The sequence below is a fragment of the Culex pipiens genome, chromosome 3 (assembly GCF_016801865.2).
Source record: "Culex pipiens pallens isolate TS chromosome 3, TS_CPP_V2, whole genome shotgun sequence".
In the NCBI taxonomy this organism is placed as follows: Eukaryota; Metazoa; Arthropoda; class Insecta; order Diptera; family Culicidae; genus Culex; species Culex pipiens.
Window position 1 is genome coordinate 17,927,734 of NC_068939.1, and position 20,588 is coordinate 17,948,321.

General features: G+C 39.0%; 3 protein-coding genes across 5 annotated transcripts; 2 read left to right on the forward strand and 1 right to left on the reverse strand.

Moving 5' to 3' along the window:
* The first annotated feature begins 1,162 nt into the window (after positions 1-1,162).
* LOC120413474 (chronophin-like) lies at positions 1,163-2,860 on the forward strand. Its single transcript, XM_039574313.2, has 2 exons — positions 1,163-2,043; positions 2,488-2,860. The coding sequence occupies exons 1-2, from the start codon at positions 1,265-1,267 to the stop codon at positions 2,684-2,686; spliced, it is 978 nt and encodes a 325-aa protein (XP_039430247.1). The 5' UTR covers positions 1,163-1,264; the 3' UTR covers positions 2,687-2,860.
* LOC120413473 (methyltransferase-like protein) lies at positions 2,765-8,881 on the reverse strand. Of its 2 annotated transcripts, none has more exons than XM_039574312.2 (2): positions 8,729-8,881; positions 2,765-3,743 (listed from the first exon to the last, which is right to left on the reverse strand). In XM_039574312.2, exons 1-2 carry the CDS (start codon positions 8,827-8,829, stop codon positions 2,870-2,872), a joined length of 975 nt encoding a protein of 324 aa, XP_039430246.1. In that variant the 5' UTR covers positions 8,830-8,881; the 3' UTR covers positions 2,765-2,869. The 2 variants fall into 2 exon arrangements, with proteins under 2 accessions (XP_039430246.1, XP_039430245.1); XM_039574311.2 differs by having other exon boundaries at positions 8,584-8,870.
* A 2,025-nt stretch (positions 8,882-10,906) lies between these two features.
* On the forward strand, positions 10,907-18,112 carry LOC120413491 (eukaryotic translation initiation factor 4E1-like). 2 transcript variants are annotated; one of them, XM_039574348.2, is made up of 4 exons: positions 10,907-11,218; positions 16,609-16,977; positions 17,046-17,133; positions 17,205-18,112. In XM_039574348.2, the coding sequence occupies exons 1-4, from the start codon at positions 11,189-11,191 to the stop codon at positions 17,360-17,362; spliced, it is 645 nt and encodes a 214-aa protein (XP_039430282.1). In that variant the 5' UTR covers positions 10,907-11,188; the 3' UTR covers positions 17,363-18,112. The 2 variants fall into 2 exon arrangements, with proteins under 2 accessions (XP_039430282.1, XP_039430281.1); XM_039574347.2 differs by lacking the exon at positions 10,907-11,218 and adding an exon at positions 16,393-16,547.
* Positions 18,113-20,588: the final 2,476 nt, after the last annotated feature.

Below are 20,588 nucleotides of genomic sequence, written 5' to 3' on the forward strand. Positions count from 1 at the left end.
AATTATTATCCAAAACCTTAAAATAATGCTTTAAATGTGATTTTGAATTTCAATATATAGTTTTTTTTTTATTTTTTGTTACCAGGACTTTAAATTTATTTTTAAAGGCAATATTTGGAAAAGCAAAACTAGAAAAGTTTCAGACAATATTTTAAAAATAAAAAAAAATATTTCAAGAAAAAACTAAAATTGTGTTCATTAGGTTCATTATTTAAAAAAATATTCATATTTAATATCTTGAAGGGCCAGTCCTTGAACAATTTGCAGGTACTTAAAAAACTGTAGATTTGTTTATTGTTTTGCACTTTTATCAGGTTGCTGTTTTGGCATATGGGACATTTATGCAAACATGGGCAGTGCATGCATTAGTTAAGACATGCGGAGCTTTTTCGAAATGGCATTTCAACACATTTTGGACAAATATTGTAACTAAATTTTGCTTCAACAACAAGCAGCCTCTTAGGTAGATCTATTTACTATCGTGACGACTTGTGACTAACCAGGTGTAAACAGCCTACTCCTTTCAACTATTATCTACTAATCCCCAAAGTACGACCGCCACTACTAGTGTCTTCAGCACAGTTCCATTCACGCAGGTCCCCACCGCCGTTGCACGTGCAGCGTGCTAGTGAGTGATCAGCAGTAGGCCGCGTGATTCCAACAAGAAAACCATGCTGGGTGCGTGCTGCGCGACTTTCATGCTTAGAATTAGGGATGGAAAAAAACCAAACATCTTTTTTTTTGTGGGATCAGAGTGGCCGGGTAGTGGGCCCCGGTTGCTGGGAGGGCGATAGAGTGGAAATTTCCACCGGGTTTTTGGGACGCGTCCTAGTCGATTTGGGATCTACTAGAAGGGTGTTTAGGACATTGTTTGAAGGTCATTCTTTGAAGATATTTGTTAAGTAGATATGGTTACTATAGTTCAAATTCAACAGTTACTACAAGTCTACTAGCAATCCTAGCGGTACTACTCAGATAGTACAATGGGTCCTTGCAAAAGGATTCGATCCAACAAGCAACAAGGATGAATGGAAATTTTTCGATTTCAGCGTCCCACATCATTCATAACACACGCACACAACCCTAAGGGATGCACCGGCGAACTAAGGGACAATAACAAAAGCATAATTTCTCCGCGCGCCTTCTTCCGTGTATAAAAGAGAGCGCCAAATCAGTACCCGGCATCAGTCATCGTCCCGCAGCGAGACAAACAACACGTGCTTGGTTCAGTTTCAAACAAAAAGTGTTCTAACAAGACTTCACCATGATCGTAGACAAGAGCAAGATTCGTCACCTGTTGGACCTGTCCATCTCGGAGAAGCGCACCTTCCTCAACTCCTTCGACACGATCCTGTCCGATTGTGACGGCGTCGTGTGGAACTTCACCGGTCCCATCCCGGACGTGGACCAGGCGCTACAGCTGCTGAAGCACCAGGGCAAACAGGTGGCCTTCATCTCGAACAACGGCATGCGAACCATGGCCGAGTACAAGCACAAGTTCCACCAGCTCGGGCTGGACGTGCAGCAGCGTGACATTGTCCACCCGGCGTTGACCACGGTGCGGTACCTCAAGTCGGTCAAAATGCAGGACGCGGTCTACTGCATCGGCACGGAGATCTTCAAAGACTACCTACGGGATGCCGGCTTCAACGTGCTGGACGGTCCCCACGAGCCCATCCCGGACAAACGGGAAACGAACGGCGTCCGGGTGTTCCAGGAGTTCTTCACCGAAACCACCAGCCCCAAAGTCGGTGCCGTCGTGATGGACATCGACGTCAACATCTCGCTAGCGCACCTCATGAAGGCCAAGTGCTACCTGCAGCGAAATCCGGATTGTCTGTTGATTGCTGGCGCGACCGACTACATCGTTCCGCTGGACACCAGCATGGACGTGGTCGGACCGGGCTACTTTATCGAAGTTCTGGAGCGGTCCAGCGGGCGGAAGGCACTGGTGCTGGGCAAACCGGGCCAGGCGTTGGCCGACTTTATCCTGGACCAGTTCAACGTGACGCGGCCCGAGCGGACACTCTTCGTCGGAGATATGTAAGTAGAATGGGCATCACGCATGGAAACTGTGCGTGAATTTGGCGGGGCAGGACTGATAACAGATTTCTTTTTTGTGGCTATTCAAACGCCAGTCATTCGTGGGAAACATGACCAACGCGTTGACGCGATGTGATCGAGTGGAAATCGTGTTGCTGACCTATTCCAACAATGCTGCTTGTGCGTGATTTCAATAAAGCATACAGATATTATTTATTTTGAATTGCGATCAATATTGTTGAAAAAGACAATATTGATTGCTCACTTAGCAATCGTTTGACAGCTCAGTTAAACAAAAACGATAGAGGTTGTCAGGACACATTGAAGTAATTTACAGTTTTTCCGTTTAGTTTCACGTTTCACGAAAATGTTTGACGAGCAAGTTAATAATACACAAAAAAAGAAAATCTCACTTACCAACTTCTCCTCTCCTCTTCGTTTCAGGCTGCCCCAGGACATGGGCTTCGGCACGCGGTGTGGCTTCCAGAAGCTGCTGATGCTGAGCGGCGGCACCACCCTCGAGATGATGCTCGCGCACCAAAAGCCGGAAGAGCTGCCCCACTACTACGCCGACTCGTACGCGGACTTTATCCAGCTGTACAAGGAGGTGGCCGAGGCGGACCGCAAGAAGAAGAAGATTTGAGGGCGCTCGCTCCGAGGTGATGGGAGACTGATGGGACGTGATATCTGGGAACAGTTTTCTTCGGAGAAGAGGTTTGACTCTTTTTTTCGCGGGAAGGTTCCCAAAACTTTATCTTAAGATTTTAGTGGTAAGAAGTTAGATGTAAACAATAAAGTCACTATGAATTTGTAAAAATATGCGTTATTAACTACTCTCGAGCGGCTTCCGGAACTTGACCTGCACCCAAACACGGTACATTTTGAGCATACGACCCCGGTTCACCTGTAACCTTCTATCAACAATGTTCTGCTCCTCAACCAACCCGGCGGTTTCAAACAATTTCCTCAAATCTTCCTGCGTAAAAAAGTACACAAAAGTTCCATCGCCACGCGAGTAAAAATTCTCCTTCAAACACCGCCCAGATTTGAACCGAAGCTGGGCCAAATCGTACCTCCCGTAGTCCCTCAACAGCAGCAACCCACCCGGCTTAAGATACTTGTAAATCTGATTCGCCACGTGCTGCATCCGGTCCGGATCGATCGCCGAAAGCACAAAAATCAGCACCACAATATCCACGCTATTCTCCTCGAACGGAACATCCCAACTGTCCGCCGTGGCATCCAGCACAAACGCCTCACACCGCTTCCCGTCAAACTCCTTACTCTCTTTCAAAATCTGAATCGCCTGCCGCGAGAAATCACTCGCGTAAATCTTCAAATCCTCCTCCACGCTATACTTCAAAATCGGAAACACCGTGTTCCCAACCCCACTCCCAATCTCAAAGATCGTCCTCGGACCCTCACCCGGAACGCAAACCTCCCGTCCAGCGGTTCCCTCGGGATAAACCCGCTCCGGCGCGTCCCGACTGTTCCGCGGGGCCAGCTCCGGAAACTCCGTAAACAGCCAGTGGCGGTCCTTGAAGAAGCGGTTCTGGTGCACGCCGTAAAACTTGTCCCAGTTGGCGTCCGCTTCGCGTTCCAGTCGCTCCGCGGCTTCCTCGGTCATTTTGACGGTGGAGTTTTTCTGCACGCTCTCCAGCGCGGTGCGCTCCTGCGCCTCGTCCCACTCGACGTTGTCCCTGGAAAGGGAAAGGGGTAAAGGTGGAATTTGCTTTGAGGTTTGTTATTTTATAAGTTTTCCTTTTTTCTAGTATTTTCCTCTATTGATTAGTTTATTTATTTATTTTTATTTATCCATTGAGTTTTCCTTTATTTTGCGATTGTTTTTATTGCATTCAGCCATTTTAGGTAATTTGGTTTTACCTACTTTTCTTATCTTTTCTTGCTTTTATTATGCTTTTATTTACTTAAATTTAATCTATCTTATTTATTTATTACCTTGCTTTAATTTTGGCATTCATTTTGCTTTTATCTTTTTATTGTTTTGCGTTTAATCTACTTCAAACGTGCTCTTCTTTGTATTTGCTTTGCTTTTAAGTTGCCCTTTTAAATTTGCTGTTAATTTTCTTAAACGTTAATTGTAATTTTACTTTACGAAAAAAAAAGGTTTTTAGTTTTGTTTGTCTTGTATTGTGATTTATATTTGATTTTTTTGTGTTACTCGTGGCTATAATTTTTTGTTATTTCTATTTTAACCCTCTACAACCTAGCCCCTAACATTTCTTATATTTCAAGTAACAATTTTTATGCAGTGATTTTTGTAGTGTCCAAGACTATGCCTCTACGCATTTTTAACAATTTGAATGACAATCGTGTCATACTATAGCAGAAAATTGGAAAAACAAGTAAAAAATTAAAAAGCGACTGTTATGGCACAAATAAATTAGATAGGCAAAACGTAATGATAGGAGGTTGTAGAATACAACCAAAAACAAACATAAACTAAACAAGATGTGTGTGTGTGTGTGTGTGTGTGTGTGTGTGTGTGTGTGTGTGTGTGTGGGTGTGTGCAACCAACCAAACGGGACCACGCGGCCGCTTCTTACAAATTGAGTTGTTTCCATGTATTTTTAGATCTACATTCTATACATGCAAATAACTCGCATAGGCATTTGGAAGGTGTTAGCTCTGCCGAGCTTCGGTGACCCATTTCTACGCTGGCTAGCCGAGCGCGAGGTACTTCAGCTGTGTCGACAAGCCCCGCCCTGAAGAACGTTTGCACCAATCGGATTCAAACGTTATTTAGAACTTCCGAACCCTTGTCAAATGGACAAGGACCCAGCGCGTATATAGTTGATGGTGGTAACAGTATTCCTAATTCCAATCTTAGCTCACCAAGTCGCGATGGCCTAGTGGTTAGCATTTTTGCTTACCAATTCAAAGGACGGGGGATCGAACCCCGACTCGAGCGACTTTGATTTTTCGTTCATGTTCAGAATATCAAGATTTATATATCCTATACTTTCTCATTGGGAGCAGATGGGAATCGAACCCAGGACCATTCGCTTACAAAGCGAACACCGTAACCAGTCAGCCACGGCCGCTCCTAAACATAAACTAAACAAGATAAATACAAATAAAAATACTAAAAATAAAACAAGAAAAACGTAAAACAAGAGAAGTGAAGTTTTTCGTAGAACAAAAGTTGCTCAAAATGAGCTCCTAGACACAGGAAAAATAAAAAAATTGAAAAAAAAAACTTGGGCAGAATAGGGTTAATTTAGCACTCCTCTTGCTTGTATTTTTCTATAATTTCACCTTTTTTATTTAGTCTTGCTTTCATGAAGTAGAGTTTTAACTGTTGCTATTATATTATATTTTACTTACAGTGAGTCAAATATTTGTCCGTACCCCCCCGTACGGAAAATGTTTGTGATATAAAAGTACATAAAATTCGACTAAAGTGCCATGTTTTATACATCAATCGACGCGGCAGAATGTCCTCTTTAAGACACTGTCATTGGATTTGCAAAAAAACTTTTTCTTAAAAAATACAAAAATAGTTTACTGAAAAAAGTAAAATAAAGAGGTCAAATAATTGTCCGTACCCCTTGTAAAAGTACAAAATCTGATCGATTTAAGTGAATTCATTTATGAAATGTTGTTTCTGTGTCAAATACTAGTACCTCTAGCCAGTTTGTGACAACTTTGAACTTGTGATAACTTTGTTTAGTTAGTTTATATTAAAAATTGGATTAAATTTAGTTTTTTATGTAAAACTTATCAAAATATTAGTTTATAAACAACTATTTTTATAAAATTGCTATTTAATGTTGTAAGAGTCTCTATTCAACAAGTTTTAACAATATTTGTTCGAAATATACATTGTTTTCATCTTTTTTATTGACATTTTTCGACCAAAAATACTGTTTCGGAACAATACCGTTAAACAATCCGGATTGTCCCGGAACCGGTTTAACCCCTCGGAGGGAAATTTTGTGGTGGTCAGATAGAGGACAAAAAAACCCACCTCTTGCAATTTAAAGCATCCAATTTCGTCCACTACAGCCCGATTACGAGTCCCTAGTCTGAAATTAGAAATTTTCAAATTCCCCAAGCAAAACATTCTGTCCCAGGACGGTACAGAAATTCTCAGTACGGAAAGTGAAAATTTCAAATTTCAGACTAGGGACTCGTAATCGGGCTGTAGTGGATGAAATTGAATGCTTTAAATTGCAAGAGGTGGGTTTTTTTGTCCTCTATCTGACCACCACAAAATTTCCCTCCGAGGGGTTAAACCGGTTCCGGGACAATCCGGATTGTTTAACGGTATTGTTCCGAAACAGTATTTTTGGTCGAAAAATGTCAATAAAAAAGATGAAAACAATGTATATTTCGAACAAATATTGTTAAAACTTGTTGAATAGAGACTCTTACAACATTAAATAGCAATTTTATAAAAATAGTTGTTTATAAACTAATATTTTGATAAGTTTTACATAAAAAACTAAATTTAATCCAATTTTTAATATAAACTAACTAAACAAAGTTATCACAAGTTCAAAGTTGTCACAAACTGGCTAGAGGTACTAGTATTTGACACAGAAACAACATTTCATAAATAAATTCACTTAAATCGATCAGATTTTGTACTTTTACAAGGGGTACGGACAATTATTTGACCTCTTTTTTTGACTTTTTTCAGTAAACTATTTTTGTATTTTTTAAGAAAAAGTTTTTTGCAAATCCAATGACAGTGTCTTAAAGAGGACATTTTGCCGCGTCGATTGATGTATAAAACATGGCACTTTAGTCGAATTTTATGTACTTTTATATCACAAACATTTTCCGTACGGGGGGGTACGGACAAATATTTGACTCACTGTATGTTATTCTTTATTAAAGCCTTATTTCAATTTATTGTTGCTTATTTAATTTTTATTTTGCTTTTTGTTTGTTTTTTGACTTTATCATACCTATATTTCGCTTTTGGTTAAGTTTGATTCTGCATTGATTTTCATGTATTTTTTTATTTTGCTGTTTTTTTATTCTTTAAACATGTTTTCCACCAAAACCGGAAATGGATAACACCCATACAAGGCTTCATACAATTTTGGCAGTTGTCCATACAAAAATGTGATGTAAATATTTCAAAAAACAGCCTTTTGCTTACTAGTGCCAATATTTGTCTCAGAAACATATTGTTCTATTTTCAACGTTAAAAAAAATAAACATTTGTGAAATTTCCTGATCAATTCTAAAAAAATTTATAGTTCTTTTTGGCTTCCTCTCCGAGGAATGCCATATAAAATCACTTGAAAATTGGCCAAAAAATGTCACTGCGATTTCTCGGAAATGGCTGAACGGATTTGGACACTTCCGGTTGCATTCGATCCCTCTTAGCTTCCGATAAGTCGCTATTGAAAATCTTCCCCGTAGCCCTTTCCTGTCAAAAGATATTTACGAAAAACGATTGGCAAACCTAAAACTGAAAAACAAAAAACGATGAAAAAATTTCAAAATTGCTTCATTTTTGCATAACTAGGTAGTCTGGAATGTACTCCATCTCTGGCTGAAACGGGAAAAAAAATCCATTGAAATTTGCCAAAGTTACAGCTACTTTAAGAAAGCTGTTTGCATTCAACCGCCTTCAAATCACCTAAAACGAGGCCAAATTTAACCAAAATTTCGGCATGTTGCACATTTTTGTAAAGCTCTTTCAAAACCCAATCCACTGAGATACATATCTGGACGAATTATTAAGCTTAGTCGTTAATATCTGCGCTAAACTGCTATTTTTGACGATACCAATGCATTATCACATGCTGGTTTGCCCATCCGGCTAAAAAACCCAGAACTATTATACTTCATTCGAAAGCATTTTTCATCGTGCTTCGAATGTCATCTTAGGAAATAAAATTCCCTTTGTGAACCGCGTACAGCATGCACAGATTCCGCCGACCTCAAATCAGGTCCAGAATAGCCTCAAAAACGTCTTTGCCAAGCCAAGACAAGTCAAGTCATTTCGGGATATGACAATGTGTGACAAATGTGACAATGTTTTTACCCATTCTTAAATTTTCGCTTTAGCTACGGAATGTGAGCTTCCAGCTTTGGGCGTTCTGGGAGGACACTTAGGTCCATACTCGTTATTAACGAGTGGGTTTTTGCGGACAGCACTCATTTTGCAGAATATCGAGAAATTAAAAGTGAGAGTGTGTGCTACATGGAGTTAAACTTTCTGTGCAGTTGCTGTGAAGGTTCCCATGGCACTTCGAAAAGTTTAACTCCATGTTGCACGCACACACTCTCACTTTTAATTTCTCGATACCACAACGCAAGTATTGTTTAGCAAACAAAAATAGCGTAAACCGTATACATTATTGGTCCATGTTTGGTAAAATCCAAAACAAGTTTTAATATTGATTCAGTTATAACTAGTTTAATAATTGACTAAAAACAACATTGTCCACGTACAAAATTTATAAAATTTATAATTTTAATTGAATTAAGATTTAAAAAATCCACGACCTGAAACAAAGCTAGCAAGCTATCCTCAAAAAACATTCAATCACGCACCATGTATTAAAGTCAAACACCCGCTCCGGATCCCGGAGGAACCGTTCGCCGACGCGGGGCTTCTTCCGGTGCCGCGTAAACTCGTAATCGTGGCAAAAGTGGCGCCGTGCAGCCACCACCGACCGGCGCAAAGCAAAAATCCTACCAAGCATTGTGCTGGAACACGTCGTCCTCTTCCGACAGGAACCGGTTACCGAACTGGGGGCGCTTTCCGACGGCGGCGGATTCTTCCTCCGGGGTGGTCATCGGATGGATTTCACTTGTTTTTACGAGTTCAGTCGCGCACTCAAAACGTGTTGTTTTGTTTTGATGCGAGCGAGAAACGTCAAAACAAGTGCTACACGGTCGCAGAGAACTGCTCGTAATTTGGGTTTTTGGGTTAATTGGGTACTAAAGCCCTATGTCAATTTTTATGTACAACGGTAAAAAACACGAGTAAAAACCATTTCTGATCACTTTTTTTCATTTTAATGCAAAAAAAAAAATATTGACAAGACAACATTTTTTCGATGCATCAACTATGGTCCCCTTGGAACGAGCTGTCAAGTAGGAGCTTTTGTGTCAAGAAGGACCGCGAGGTTAATTTTTCAAAATTGATTTAAAAATTCATTTTAAACTCTTTGTGGTCATACAAAGGGTCATTGTACTCAGAAAAATAAGCTTTATTGCTGTAAACAATAATATCAGCAATCTAAGCTTCATTTTAGGAGCCAATTAGCCCTGCCGTTGTGAAAATATTACACTAAACAACGGTATTTACCAACAATTTCAACAATTCCAGAGTTTTTTTTTTTTTGAAAAGGACCAATAAACTATTGTCTTTCATATGTTTATAGGACCTAATAAAAAAACTAGAATTTAACTAATATCGCTTCTTCAGATCGCCATGCTTCCCGCGGCCAATCCCCGTCAATCGTTCCGAAACTTCCGCGCCTTCATGGGTCTGACTCTGGAGACCAACGGCGTCGAGTCGCGTGGCGCCGGACCGCAAACCGAGCTGCAACTCGACACCGCCCCACCGGAGCAGCAACTACCGCCAAGATTTCTTGCAACGATACCCAAGCTGGAGTGGCTCGCGATTAGCGGCTTTATGTTCGGAAAAAAAACCTCAACGCGCGCTTTGACGGCATCGGCACCATGGACCTGCGCGAACTCCATCTAACCTACCTGGAAATTAACAATCCGATACACCTGTTGCGTTTCAGCTGCAACATTTTTCGTGTGACTCTCGTGCACGTCAGATACGAGAGCTGGTCGGACATGTTTGACTCGATCCAGTACGACATGGTGTGGAGCCTAAGAATATGGGCGGTAAAAGTCGAAAACCAAACCGAGAACCTGATTTGCCGCTTCCGAAACTTACGCCTGCTCGAGTTATGCGACCTTCCGATGGACGAATCACTGCTGGTGACCCTTTTTGAACTGACGAGCGTCCTCGAGGGGGTTCGAATTGAGCGACTCGAGCACGCGACCGACCAAGTCGTGCGGGTCATGGTCAGCAAGAACGGGGCCACGCTCAAGAAGTTATCGCTGCGATCCGTTGAGGTTACAGATCGGACAGCAGACCACATCATCGAGGCCTGCAGCTGCCTGGAGTTGCTGGATATTGACGCCTGCGAGGCGCTTTCGGATGCGGCCATTGCGCGACTCAAGGCTTGCGGAAGATTTGAGCTAATGTCGCACTTCGAGATCATTGAGGAGACGGCGTGGTGATTTTGGGATGTGCGTATTGATTGATGCCGTACATTGTTGCATTAATTTTAGAACAGATATTCAGAAATAAACACAAGTCGAAAGGTATACATGAAGGTGGGTCTTCGAGCTTTCTGGCAAAACTAACTCATTCCGGGGTAGATTCGGTATTGATGAAATCTGAGTGAAAATCAAGGTGATAATTGCTCCGGAATGTGGTATTCTGAATGAGCGTGCACAATTTAATCTGACAAATTTCAGACGTCTGAACTGTCATCTCGAACTCTTGAAACTTTCCTCTCCCTTTCGCTCTCTTCTTTGGCACACACGCGGCCATCATCGCCAGCGCTGCCGGATACACTTGGTTTTGTCTGTACTCACGCATATTTGCAGACATTAACGTTTTGGAGTGCTTCTTGAATGATGATTTAAACTTTAATCGTGATTGTGTGTGTTTGTGTAAGTGCAAAATACGTTAAACTTTGTGTAAATTTCATGATAAGCATTATCAAAAATATTTTATTTGAATTTGGATTCAAAAAGGACACCCAACTGACACACTCGCAGACTTTTCAACCCTCACTCGTGCAGACTTTTCCAAAAAACTCAACCCGGCAGCCCCTTCGTCATCGCCATCATTCGCAGACAGTCACCGTCGTATCGCGTGTCAGTCGGTTCACTTTCGACGAGTGAAATTACATTTTCCCCGAAAATTCCACAATTTCTCCCGATTTTACGGCTGCCGCGACGATTGCGTGACTGCCAACGGTGACCGCAAAGTGTTCTCCAGTGTTTCCGGACGGGAAAGCCGTACAAATAAAGTCACCTTTGACTGCGTAAGAAAGTGCTAAAAAAGAGCAAAAAAAAAGTTGAAATTTTTACGGACTCCTCAAAAGAGAGAAAAAAAGAAATCATGGCTGGAAAAACGAACGAGGAACTCGAGGTAAGCCCCAACTCAGGAACCGTCGGAAGTCCTTGATCCTCTCATCCATTCGTCTATCCCGGTTGGCCTTCTTTTATGCCCGAGGCGCGACCATATTGAATCATTCACGAGACGAGTGCTAATTTTTTAACTTCTTCACGTTTTTTTGGTCTTCTCGTTGCGTGTTCGTGCTCGTGCCGTCTCGCTCTCGTGATTTGCTGCGGGGAGAAACGTCAGAAGGCCGGGATTTCAAAAAAAAAATGCAGGGCAGTGCTGCCAGGTTTGGGGTGGTTTGGTGTTGAATATGAATAGGGTTGGCTACAGAAAATAGTATGAAATAAAATTTTGAATTAATTTTTTTTTACATTTTTTTAAGGCATTAGATTTTTTTTTTACTTTTTTGTTTTCCTCACTGAAGCAAGGCTATACATAATCCTGCTCTAAAAATAAACATTTCACATACAGCTCGCAGGCACACCTTCACGTATACCTATCGACCCAGAACTGAAAACTGAACAAAGGTCTGTGTGTATGTGTGTTACCAAAATGGTCACATAGTTTTCTCTGCACTGACTGAACCGATTTAAGCCAACCCGGTTGCATTTGACTTGGTTTAGGTTCCCATAGATGAGGTTTCAAAAAAAAAAAAAAAGTTTCGATTAGGGGAAATTCTCGTATGTTTGGCAGGTTAAGCACTCGCTCCTAACTCCATCCAATTTGTTGATTTTCGCTATTTAAACAACTAATTTTGCAAAACTTTTGATAGACACTTGCTTGCTCACTTCTTATTGAGCTATTTATCACTCGAGTTCAGTTGAAAACGCTTTTAATTAGCTTTAATTGAATGTCAATGTTCTGACCTGCCAACATTAGAGGCACGCTGGAATTAGATGCTGTTCCCCTAGTACTTCAAAAGTGTTAAGCTAAGTTTCATCATCTGTGCTGTTAAGCTGGATTCATCATCAGACCCTTTTTCGGTTAGTTAGTCGAAAACCTTTCAAACGAGTCCCAAACATTGAAGATCTGGCAACCCTGTCTCAAGTTATGACCACTAAAGTGAAATTTATGCAAAATTTAATCAACTTTTTTTCGAATCTTGCCGTTTTTTTAACAAGAATGTTGAGGTCGATTGTATCAAATTGTAATGAATTTGAAGACTCAAAAGATTAAAAAAACATAAACTCAAAAAAATAAAACAATCAAAGAATTAAAAAAAAATAGAGAAAATCAAAAAAATATAATAATTTGGATTCCTTTTCCAAAAAAAAGTGCAACGTGGTTTATGGATGGTACGAATTCATTTTTTTTGATATTTTTTAATTCAAGCTTTGAAAGTTACAAAAATTAAATAAACATAATTTTTTTTAGATTTACAATTATTTTAAAATATAAAATCTGAAAAAATTGAAATACTTTAAAAAAAATTAAATAAGATCCTTAATTATATTATACAAAAAAATCTACAAAAATTTACAAAATCAGGGATTTTTCAATTTTCAATTAAAAAAAATGTCAACAGTTTTTCAAATTTGAATAGCTTAAAATCAAAGCATTTTTAAATTTAATGTCAGACTTGAGAAGGCTTTCTAGGCCTAGTGAAAAACATATCTGGAGTTTTTTTTTTGAAAAGGACCAATAAACCAAATTTTCAGTTTTTGCTTTTTGAATGTTTTCAATACCCCTGACTCAAGGCGGTTCTAAAAACACCCAAAAAGCAAAAACTCTAAATTTGGTGTATTGGACCTTTTAAAAAAAACTCCAGATATATATAATTGGGTCCTAAAATAAGTACCCAATTCAACCCGAAAATGACGAACTTCTCGGCACAGTGTCCTGATCTGTCCTGATGCAAACAATTTTCGAGCTCGAGCTGTCACAGCCCTGCGAAGTATGTTGGCTGACATATCAGGCGGACAGTAAAAAAAACAGCTAGAAGACGCCTGACAAAAAAAAATTGCTAGAAAGAGATAGGCAATCTGACGCAAACCAACGTCCAGCTGCCATGTAAACATGCTTTTTTTTTCCTTTGCGGTGTCAGTTGACGTCTAAGACCGTTTGTGATACATCTCGACTGTAAACATGCTTTGTGTGTGTTTTGGTAAATTTCTGAATTATTCAAAACCCCGATTTAATCCCACCAGGGGTGAGATAGAGCCTTTCTTACTAATTAATATAACTTCTTTCAGATCAAAACATCGACTTTGACATGATACAAAAAATATTATGATGAAAGCAAGTTATTATTAATGATGTGTTTTCCAAAAGAAATTGAAAAAGCAATTTTCACCAAAAGAATATTTTTAATCGTACAAATTCTTAATCAAACAAGCGTTTACGACAAGCATAGCAAGCTTCCCATGCGCCAGTGACGTCGCACACCGCGGTTTTGATGTTCTAGTTTTGGTACGAGTCCATAAACCGAACAAAGCAGGCGCAAAGCACAACCGAGGTACAAGCGAACCGCGTGTGCCGCACAGTGCAGGGTAGCTTGCCATTCAGCATCTACGAAAGTGAGAGAGTCAGAGATAGCAACTTTTTGCAACCGCACCACTACACACTCAATCGCGAGTACCTTAGGTAGATAGCCATTGGCGTCGCGAGCATTGAAAACTTTGAAAACGATATAAAAGATGAAAAGCTTGGAAAGCTCCAATTGGAATCCAATGAACTCTGTTAAATAAACTTACGAAATCACGGCAGAATGAAGCCTACTTAAAGGCGATTTTAGGAGCACACGGGAAACAAATTGAATGTAGCCGAATGAATGTCCTGTGTCTTACATGTTGTAGGAAACATCGGTAGACAAGCAACTACAAACGAGTATATCTCGAGCCATAAACTATATGCGCAAGCATTCTCGCGCCAGAATTCGAAGCTCAACTTGACAACTTGTCGACTTGGCGACAAAGCGTCGAAAATCGATGCAGTGTGATTTTTTAGCGATTTTTCAGATTAAAGTTCATGCTAAATCGTCATATTTACGAACATGAAAATGACGTCCAGCCATAAAGTAAAACCTATACTGCCCCTGATCGCATAAATGTCCCATATGCATTTTCATCGCTTTTGAGTTATTGATGCAGTTTAGTTCAAAATCGTGTGCTCTTTCTGAAAAGCCTATAACATCCAGTACTTTGTTCTAGAAATCAGGAGGAAATCCAGTTTTTTCTCGAAAACTTAACACGTAGCCTTATGTGTGGGACAAACTTTAAATGCGTTTTTCTCAGGTTGCTGTTTTTGCACATGGGACATTTATGCGAACATGGGCAGTATACCTTTCTTTAGTAAGAAAGGCAAAAATAAAACAATATTCAAAATTCTGAGTTAAGAATTCCAATTCCAAATTGTTTTCTTTTGTTTTTTTTTAATTTTAGAGCATAAAAAATCCATCTGTTTTTTATAATTTAGAAAAAATATTTTTTTTTATATTAAAGTTTTCGAATTTCTAATGTTAATTTGTTTCTCATTTTGGAATTTTCGAAAACAAGTTTCGTTCTGTATTGACAATAGAGTTATCTAAGCCCGATCTCACACACACTAGCTTACCGTTTGTTTTTGCTGGCGGGTACAAATTTTAACCAAAAAACCCTGCGTGTACGTACACGCAATACATGCGCACGTATTTAAGGGACCATCCATAAACCACGTGGAAACTTTTTTGGGAATCGAAAAGTATTAGGGGGAGAGGGGGTAATATGCACCCCCGGGGCAAAATGCACCCCCTGCTTTTCTCGGTATTTGGAAGAATTTTCCGGGGAAAAAATCATAGAAATTGGAAGCTTAATACTGCTAAACTATGCTGGAAAAATTTGAGCGTCGTAGTGTAAAAACAGCTTAAGTTATTTGCAAAACTTTAAAATGTTGTGTTTTCATCTAATTTTCATTGAAGTTTCTTTATGATTTTTGGACAATATAAAAAACATTTATTGTTATTGTAAATGTTGAGGTGTATAGTTTTTGCCATAAGCTTCACTATTCTGTAGATATATGAGTCCAAAAACATCAAAAAATGCATTTTTAATTAAATTTTCTGCAAAAAGCGTGGTCGGGGCAAAATGCACCGCTGTGAAGCTCCTTTGTAAAAACAGCGGTGTCATCTAGTGGTGACTAGTGAAAACTGCTTTTACCCGGTGCATTTTGCCCCATGTTGTGGTGCATTTTGCCCCGTTGTTGTAGTGCATTTTGCCCCAATGTTGCGGTGCGTATTGCCCCGCATGGTTGTTTGAAATGAATCAGAAATGTTTTTAAAAATTTGATATTTTCGAACAATTTTGAGGTTTTTTAAGACTTTTTTCACATGGATGACGAAGAATAATAGTTGTTTAAGAACATCGAACAAAATTCTTCCACAGTAATGCTGTAATGGTTGAGAAATCACAGTTTTCCCTTAGGGGGTGCATATTACCCCCTCTCCCCCTACTTTTCTATACAAGTAATGAAAAGTTGATTTTTTCAGCACTCAAAAGGAAGCTGAAAAATATATTTTTTACGATAAACAGTAGACCGTTATTTGAGAAAAAAAATAACAAGAAAAGTAAGTAAATAGTTTCAAAACAAAATTACAATCAATAAATTACGACAGATTTTTTTTTACTTTTTTTTATGAGTTTCAATAAGAATTTCGTTAGCTTGTTAACGTGAAGACTTCCATCATTTCCATGATTTTTCGTTCAAAGATATAAATTTTGCGTCGCTTTCAATATTTTGACAAAATTCCTTCTACAAGTTGTTTAGAATAGTGCCCTACACACGCTGATTCCTTTTGGTAACGATTGTCCGGTGGCGAAATTAGTTAAACTGAATTCAATACAGAGAATTTTAGAGTGATGATCAATTTTCTTCAAAAATGATCAACGGCTTCACCTTAAAACTTACCCCACTTACCCATCATACTTGGATTGTAACCATGGCAGTAACACTAGAATTTTAATTCTGCAAATTTGGATACTTTTGCTTTCCACTTTCATCTTCCATCACAGCAACCTTCGACAATACTCCAACTCTTTGCCCGAAACTGTCATTCAAATTCCATCCCGAAACAGGAACGGATCGCTTTCAGCGCCCCCTCCTCCAAAAAAAAACCTTTCCGCTTCCTTTCGAGAAGATTTCAAAAATTCAAAAAAAAAATCCCCTCAAAGTTGTGACCACACGCTCTAGTGAAATTATTTATTTTGAACAACGCCATCGAATTGTGCGCTGAGAAGAAAAGTTTTAAGGGATGCTACCACGAAACCGCTTCCGGGGCCGCCTGCCGTACCCTAGTGCGGCGACGACGTTCCGTTACGAGAGACCGTACACGGGTTCCGATTACGGGGGCGATTACTACGACGACTACTGTTACGAGCATTATGTAGTTAAGAATTGATCCATTTTGGGAAGAATTTTAATTTCGTTTTTTTTTCTACTTCCAGAAACAGGCCGAGACCGCGACGGAGCAGACCAACACGGACCAGCAGCTGCAGGCGGTCGTCGATCCGGAGTGTTTGATCAAGCACCCGCTGCAGTTCACGTGGACGCTGTGGTACCAGGAGATGGACCGCTCGAAGAACTGGGAGGACACGCTGAACGAGGTGACGAGCTTCTCGACGGTGGAGGACTTTTGGAGCCTGTACAACCACATCAAGAGCCCGTCGGACATTAAGGCCGGCTCGGACTACTCGCTGTTCAAGACGGGGGTGCGACCGATGTGGGAGGACGAGGGCAACAAGCGGGGCGGCCGGTGGATGCTCAACATTAACCGCGGCCAGCGCCAGGACCTGGACAAGTATTGGCTGGATACGGTGAGGGACTTTGGGGGGGAGAGTTTCTGTTGTGACAGGTTCTGAAACTGCGTTACTTCCTCCTACAGATACTGTGCTTGATTGGTGAAGCTTTCGAGTGTGCCGATGAAATCTGCGGAGCCGTCGTGAATGTTCGTCCTAAAGGAGACAAGATCGGTGAGTCCTCTCTAACTCCCCTTCCAGACTTCGCGCACAAATTCTGACCAACTTTCATTCCTCCCAAACAGCAATCTGGACGGCCAACTTCAACAACCGGGACGCGGTGCTGTCGATCGGTCGCATCTACAAGGAGCGGTTAGGACTGAAATTCCCCATCACGTACCATCTGCACAAGGACACGATGGTCAAGTCCGGCTCGAGCGTGAAAGCGGCCTTCACCGTGTAAAAGCCCGACACGAGTTTTTCGCACCTTCTTCTGTTGTTTTTTTTTTCTTAGCCTTCCCGCGTTATGAACTCTTAATTTCGCCCGGTTCTCTCTTAACAAACAATCCCTTTCCCCACCCCCTCTTTTTTTTTTGTTGAAGTCGCGCTAGGGCAGATCAGGACTCGTTTAAAATTTCCCCCCTTCCGCACTCCCCTTTCCCCCCTTTTCTCAGAAATATTTATATCGATTATAAAATATAATAAATGAATTTATTGCAACACAAAATTAACCGCCGTGAGTTCGAACCGACGAAAGCGCATCCGGAAAGGTCCGTCACACACGGGACAGAACATGTACTAACGAATTGCAAGCTTATGTTTTAAAACAGTTTGTCTCCAAACGATCGAAAATTGGGCGTCGATTTGGGTGAGAGGTTAAGAAAGAGAGAGAGAGAGAGAGAGTAGAATCGTAGAAATGGTTTTTTTCCGTTGTGAACCTTAATTATGTCTTCTTTATTCTGGTAAATCGAAAGTAAATCATCCCGTCAAATGGTGTCGAAGCATCGTGGCGAGCGGAACGAGAGAAGGAAAGAAAAATGAAAGTTTCGCTTGGAATTATATTGCGCGATGCAGAATTATTATTGTAATGGATTATCGACTAATTTACCTATTATGATGATTAGTGTATGATTTTAAAAATATCAACAGCTATTGATTAATTATCGTACCGTGTAAAACCATTTATTATACTTACTATTTTCTAAAACATGAATTTGATTCTTACTTATATTATACTGAAAGAAATTCCTTCTCCATTTTTTTGTTAAATTTGGTTGTTTATGTAGGTTATTTAGAAGAAAAAAAAACTATAATGATATTTTTTTTTCATTTTGATCGTTTTGGAAATTTTGATCATTTTGACAATTTTGATAGTCATTTCAATCATTTTGGTCATTTTGATAATTTTGGTCGTTTTGAACATTTTGATCGTTTTGGTCATTTTGATCGTTTTGGTCATTTTGATAGTTTTGAACATTTTGGTCATTTTGACCATTTTGGTCGTTTTGATCATTTTGATCGTTTAATCATTTAGGTCATTTTGATCGTTTTGGTCATTTTGATCATTTCGATAATTTTGATCATTTTGGTCGTTTCGACAATTTTGGTCATTTTGATCATTTTGGTCATTTTGATCATTTCGATAATTTTGATCATTTTGGTCGTTTCGACAATTTTGGTCATTTTGATCATTTTGGTCATTTTGATCATTTGGTCATTTTGATCGTTTTGGTCATTTTGATCATTTTGGTCTTTTTGATCGTTTTGAACATTTTGATCGTTTTGGTCATTTTGATCGTTTTGGTCATTTTGATAGTTTTGAACATTTTGGTTATTTTACCATTTTGATCATTTTGGTCGTTTTGATCATTTTGATCGTTTAATCATTTAGGTCATTTTGGTCGTTTTGGTCATTTTGATCGTTTTGGTAATTTTGATCGTTTTGGTCATTTTGGTCTTTTTGATCGTTTTGAACATTTTGAACATTTTGATCTTTTTGGTCGTTTTGGTAATTTTGATCGTTTTGGTCTTTTTGATCGTTTTGAACATTTTGGTCGTTTTGGTCATTATGGTCTTTTTGATCATTTTGGTCGTTTCGATCATATTGATTATTTTGGTCGTTTCGATCATTTTGGTCGTTTTGGTCATTTTAATCGTTTTGGTAATTTTGATAGTTTTGGTAATTTTGATCGTTTTGATCGTTTTGGTCATTTTGATCATTTTGGTCTTTTTGATCATTTTGAACATTTTGGTCGTTTTGGTCTTTTTGATCATTTTGGTCGTTTCGATCATTTTGAATATTTTGGTCGTTTCTATCATTTTGATCGTTTTGGTCATTTTGGTCGTTTTGGTCATTTTAATCGTTTTGGTAATTTTGATAGTTTTGGTAATTTTGATCGTTTTGGTTGATCGTTTTGAACATTTTGGTCGTTTTGGTTATTTTGATCGTTTTGGTCATTTGATCGTTTTGATCATTTTGGTCTTTTTGATCGTTTTGAACATTCTGGTCGTTTTGGTCATTTTGATAATTTTGGTCGTTTTGATCATTGTGGTCATTTTGATCGTTTTAGTCATTTTGGTAAGTTCGATCATTTTGGTCATTTTGATCGTTTTGGTCATTTTGATCATTTTGGTCTTTTTGATCGTTTTGAACATTTTGATCGTTTTGGTCATTTTGATCGTTTTGGTCATTTTGATAGTTTTGAACATTTTGGTCATTTTGACCATTTTGATCATTTTGGTCGTTTTGATCATTTTGATCGTTTAATCATTTAGGTCATTTTGATCGTTTTGGTCATTTTGATCATTTCGATAATTTTGATCATTTTGGTCGATTCGACAATTTTGGTCATTTTGATCATTTTGGTCATTTTGATCATTTGGTCATTTTGATCGTTTTGGTCATTTTGGTCTTTTTGATTGTTTTGAACATTTTGATCGTTTTGGTCATTTTTATCGTTTTGGTCATTTTTATCGTTTTGGTCATTTTGATCGTTTTGGTCATTTTGGTTGTTTTGGTCATTTTGATCATTTTGGTCGTTTCAATCATTTTGGTCATTTTAATCATTTTGGTCATTTTGGTCGTTTTGGTCATTTTGATCGTTTTGGTCATTTTGATCGTTTTGGTCATTTTTATCGTTTTGGTCATTTTGATCGTTTTGGTCATTTTGGTTGTTTTGGTCATTTTGATCATTTTGGTCGTTTCAATCATTTTGGTCATTTTAATCATTTTGGTCATTTTTATCGTTTTGGTCATTTTGATCGTTTTGGTCATTTTGGTTGTTTTGGTCATTTTGATCATTTTGGTCGTTTCAATCATTTTGGTCATTTTAATCATTTTGGTCATTTTGGTCGTTTTGGTCATTTTGATCGTTTTGGTAATTTTGATCGTTTTGGTCATTTTGGTCTTTTTGATCGTTTTGAACATTTTGGTCGTTTTGGTCATTATGGTCTTTTTGATCATTTTGGTCGTTTCGATCATATTGATTATTTTGGTCGTTTCGATCATTTTGGTCGTTTTGGTCATTTTAATCGTTTTGGTAATTTTGATAGTTTTGGTAATTTTGATCGTTTTGATCATTTTGATCATTTTGATCTTTTTGATCGTTTTGAACATTTTGGTCGTTTTGGTTATTTTGATCGTTTTGGTCATTTGATCGTTTTGGTCATTTGATCGTTTTGGTCATTTT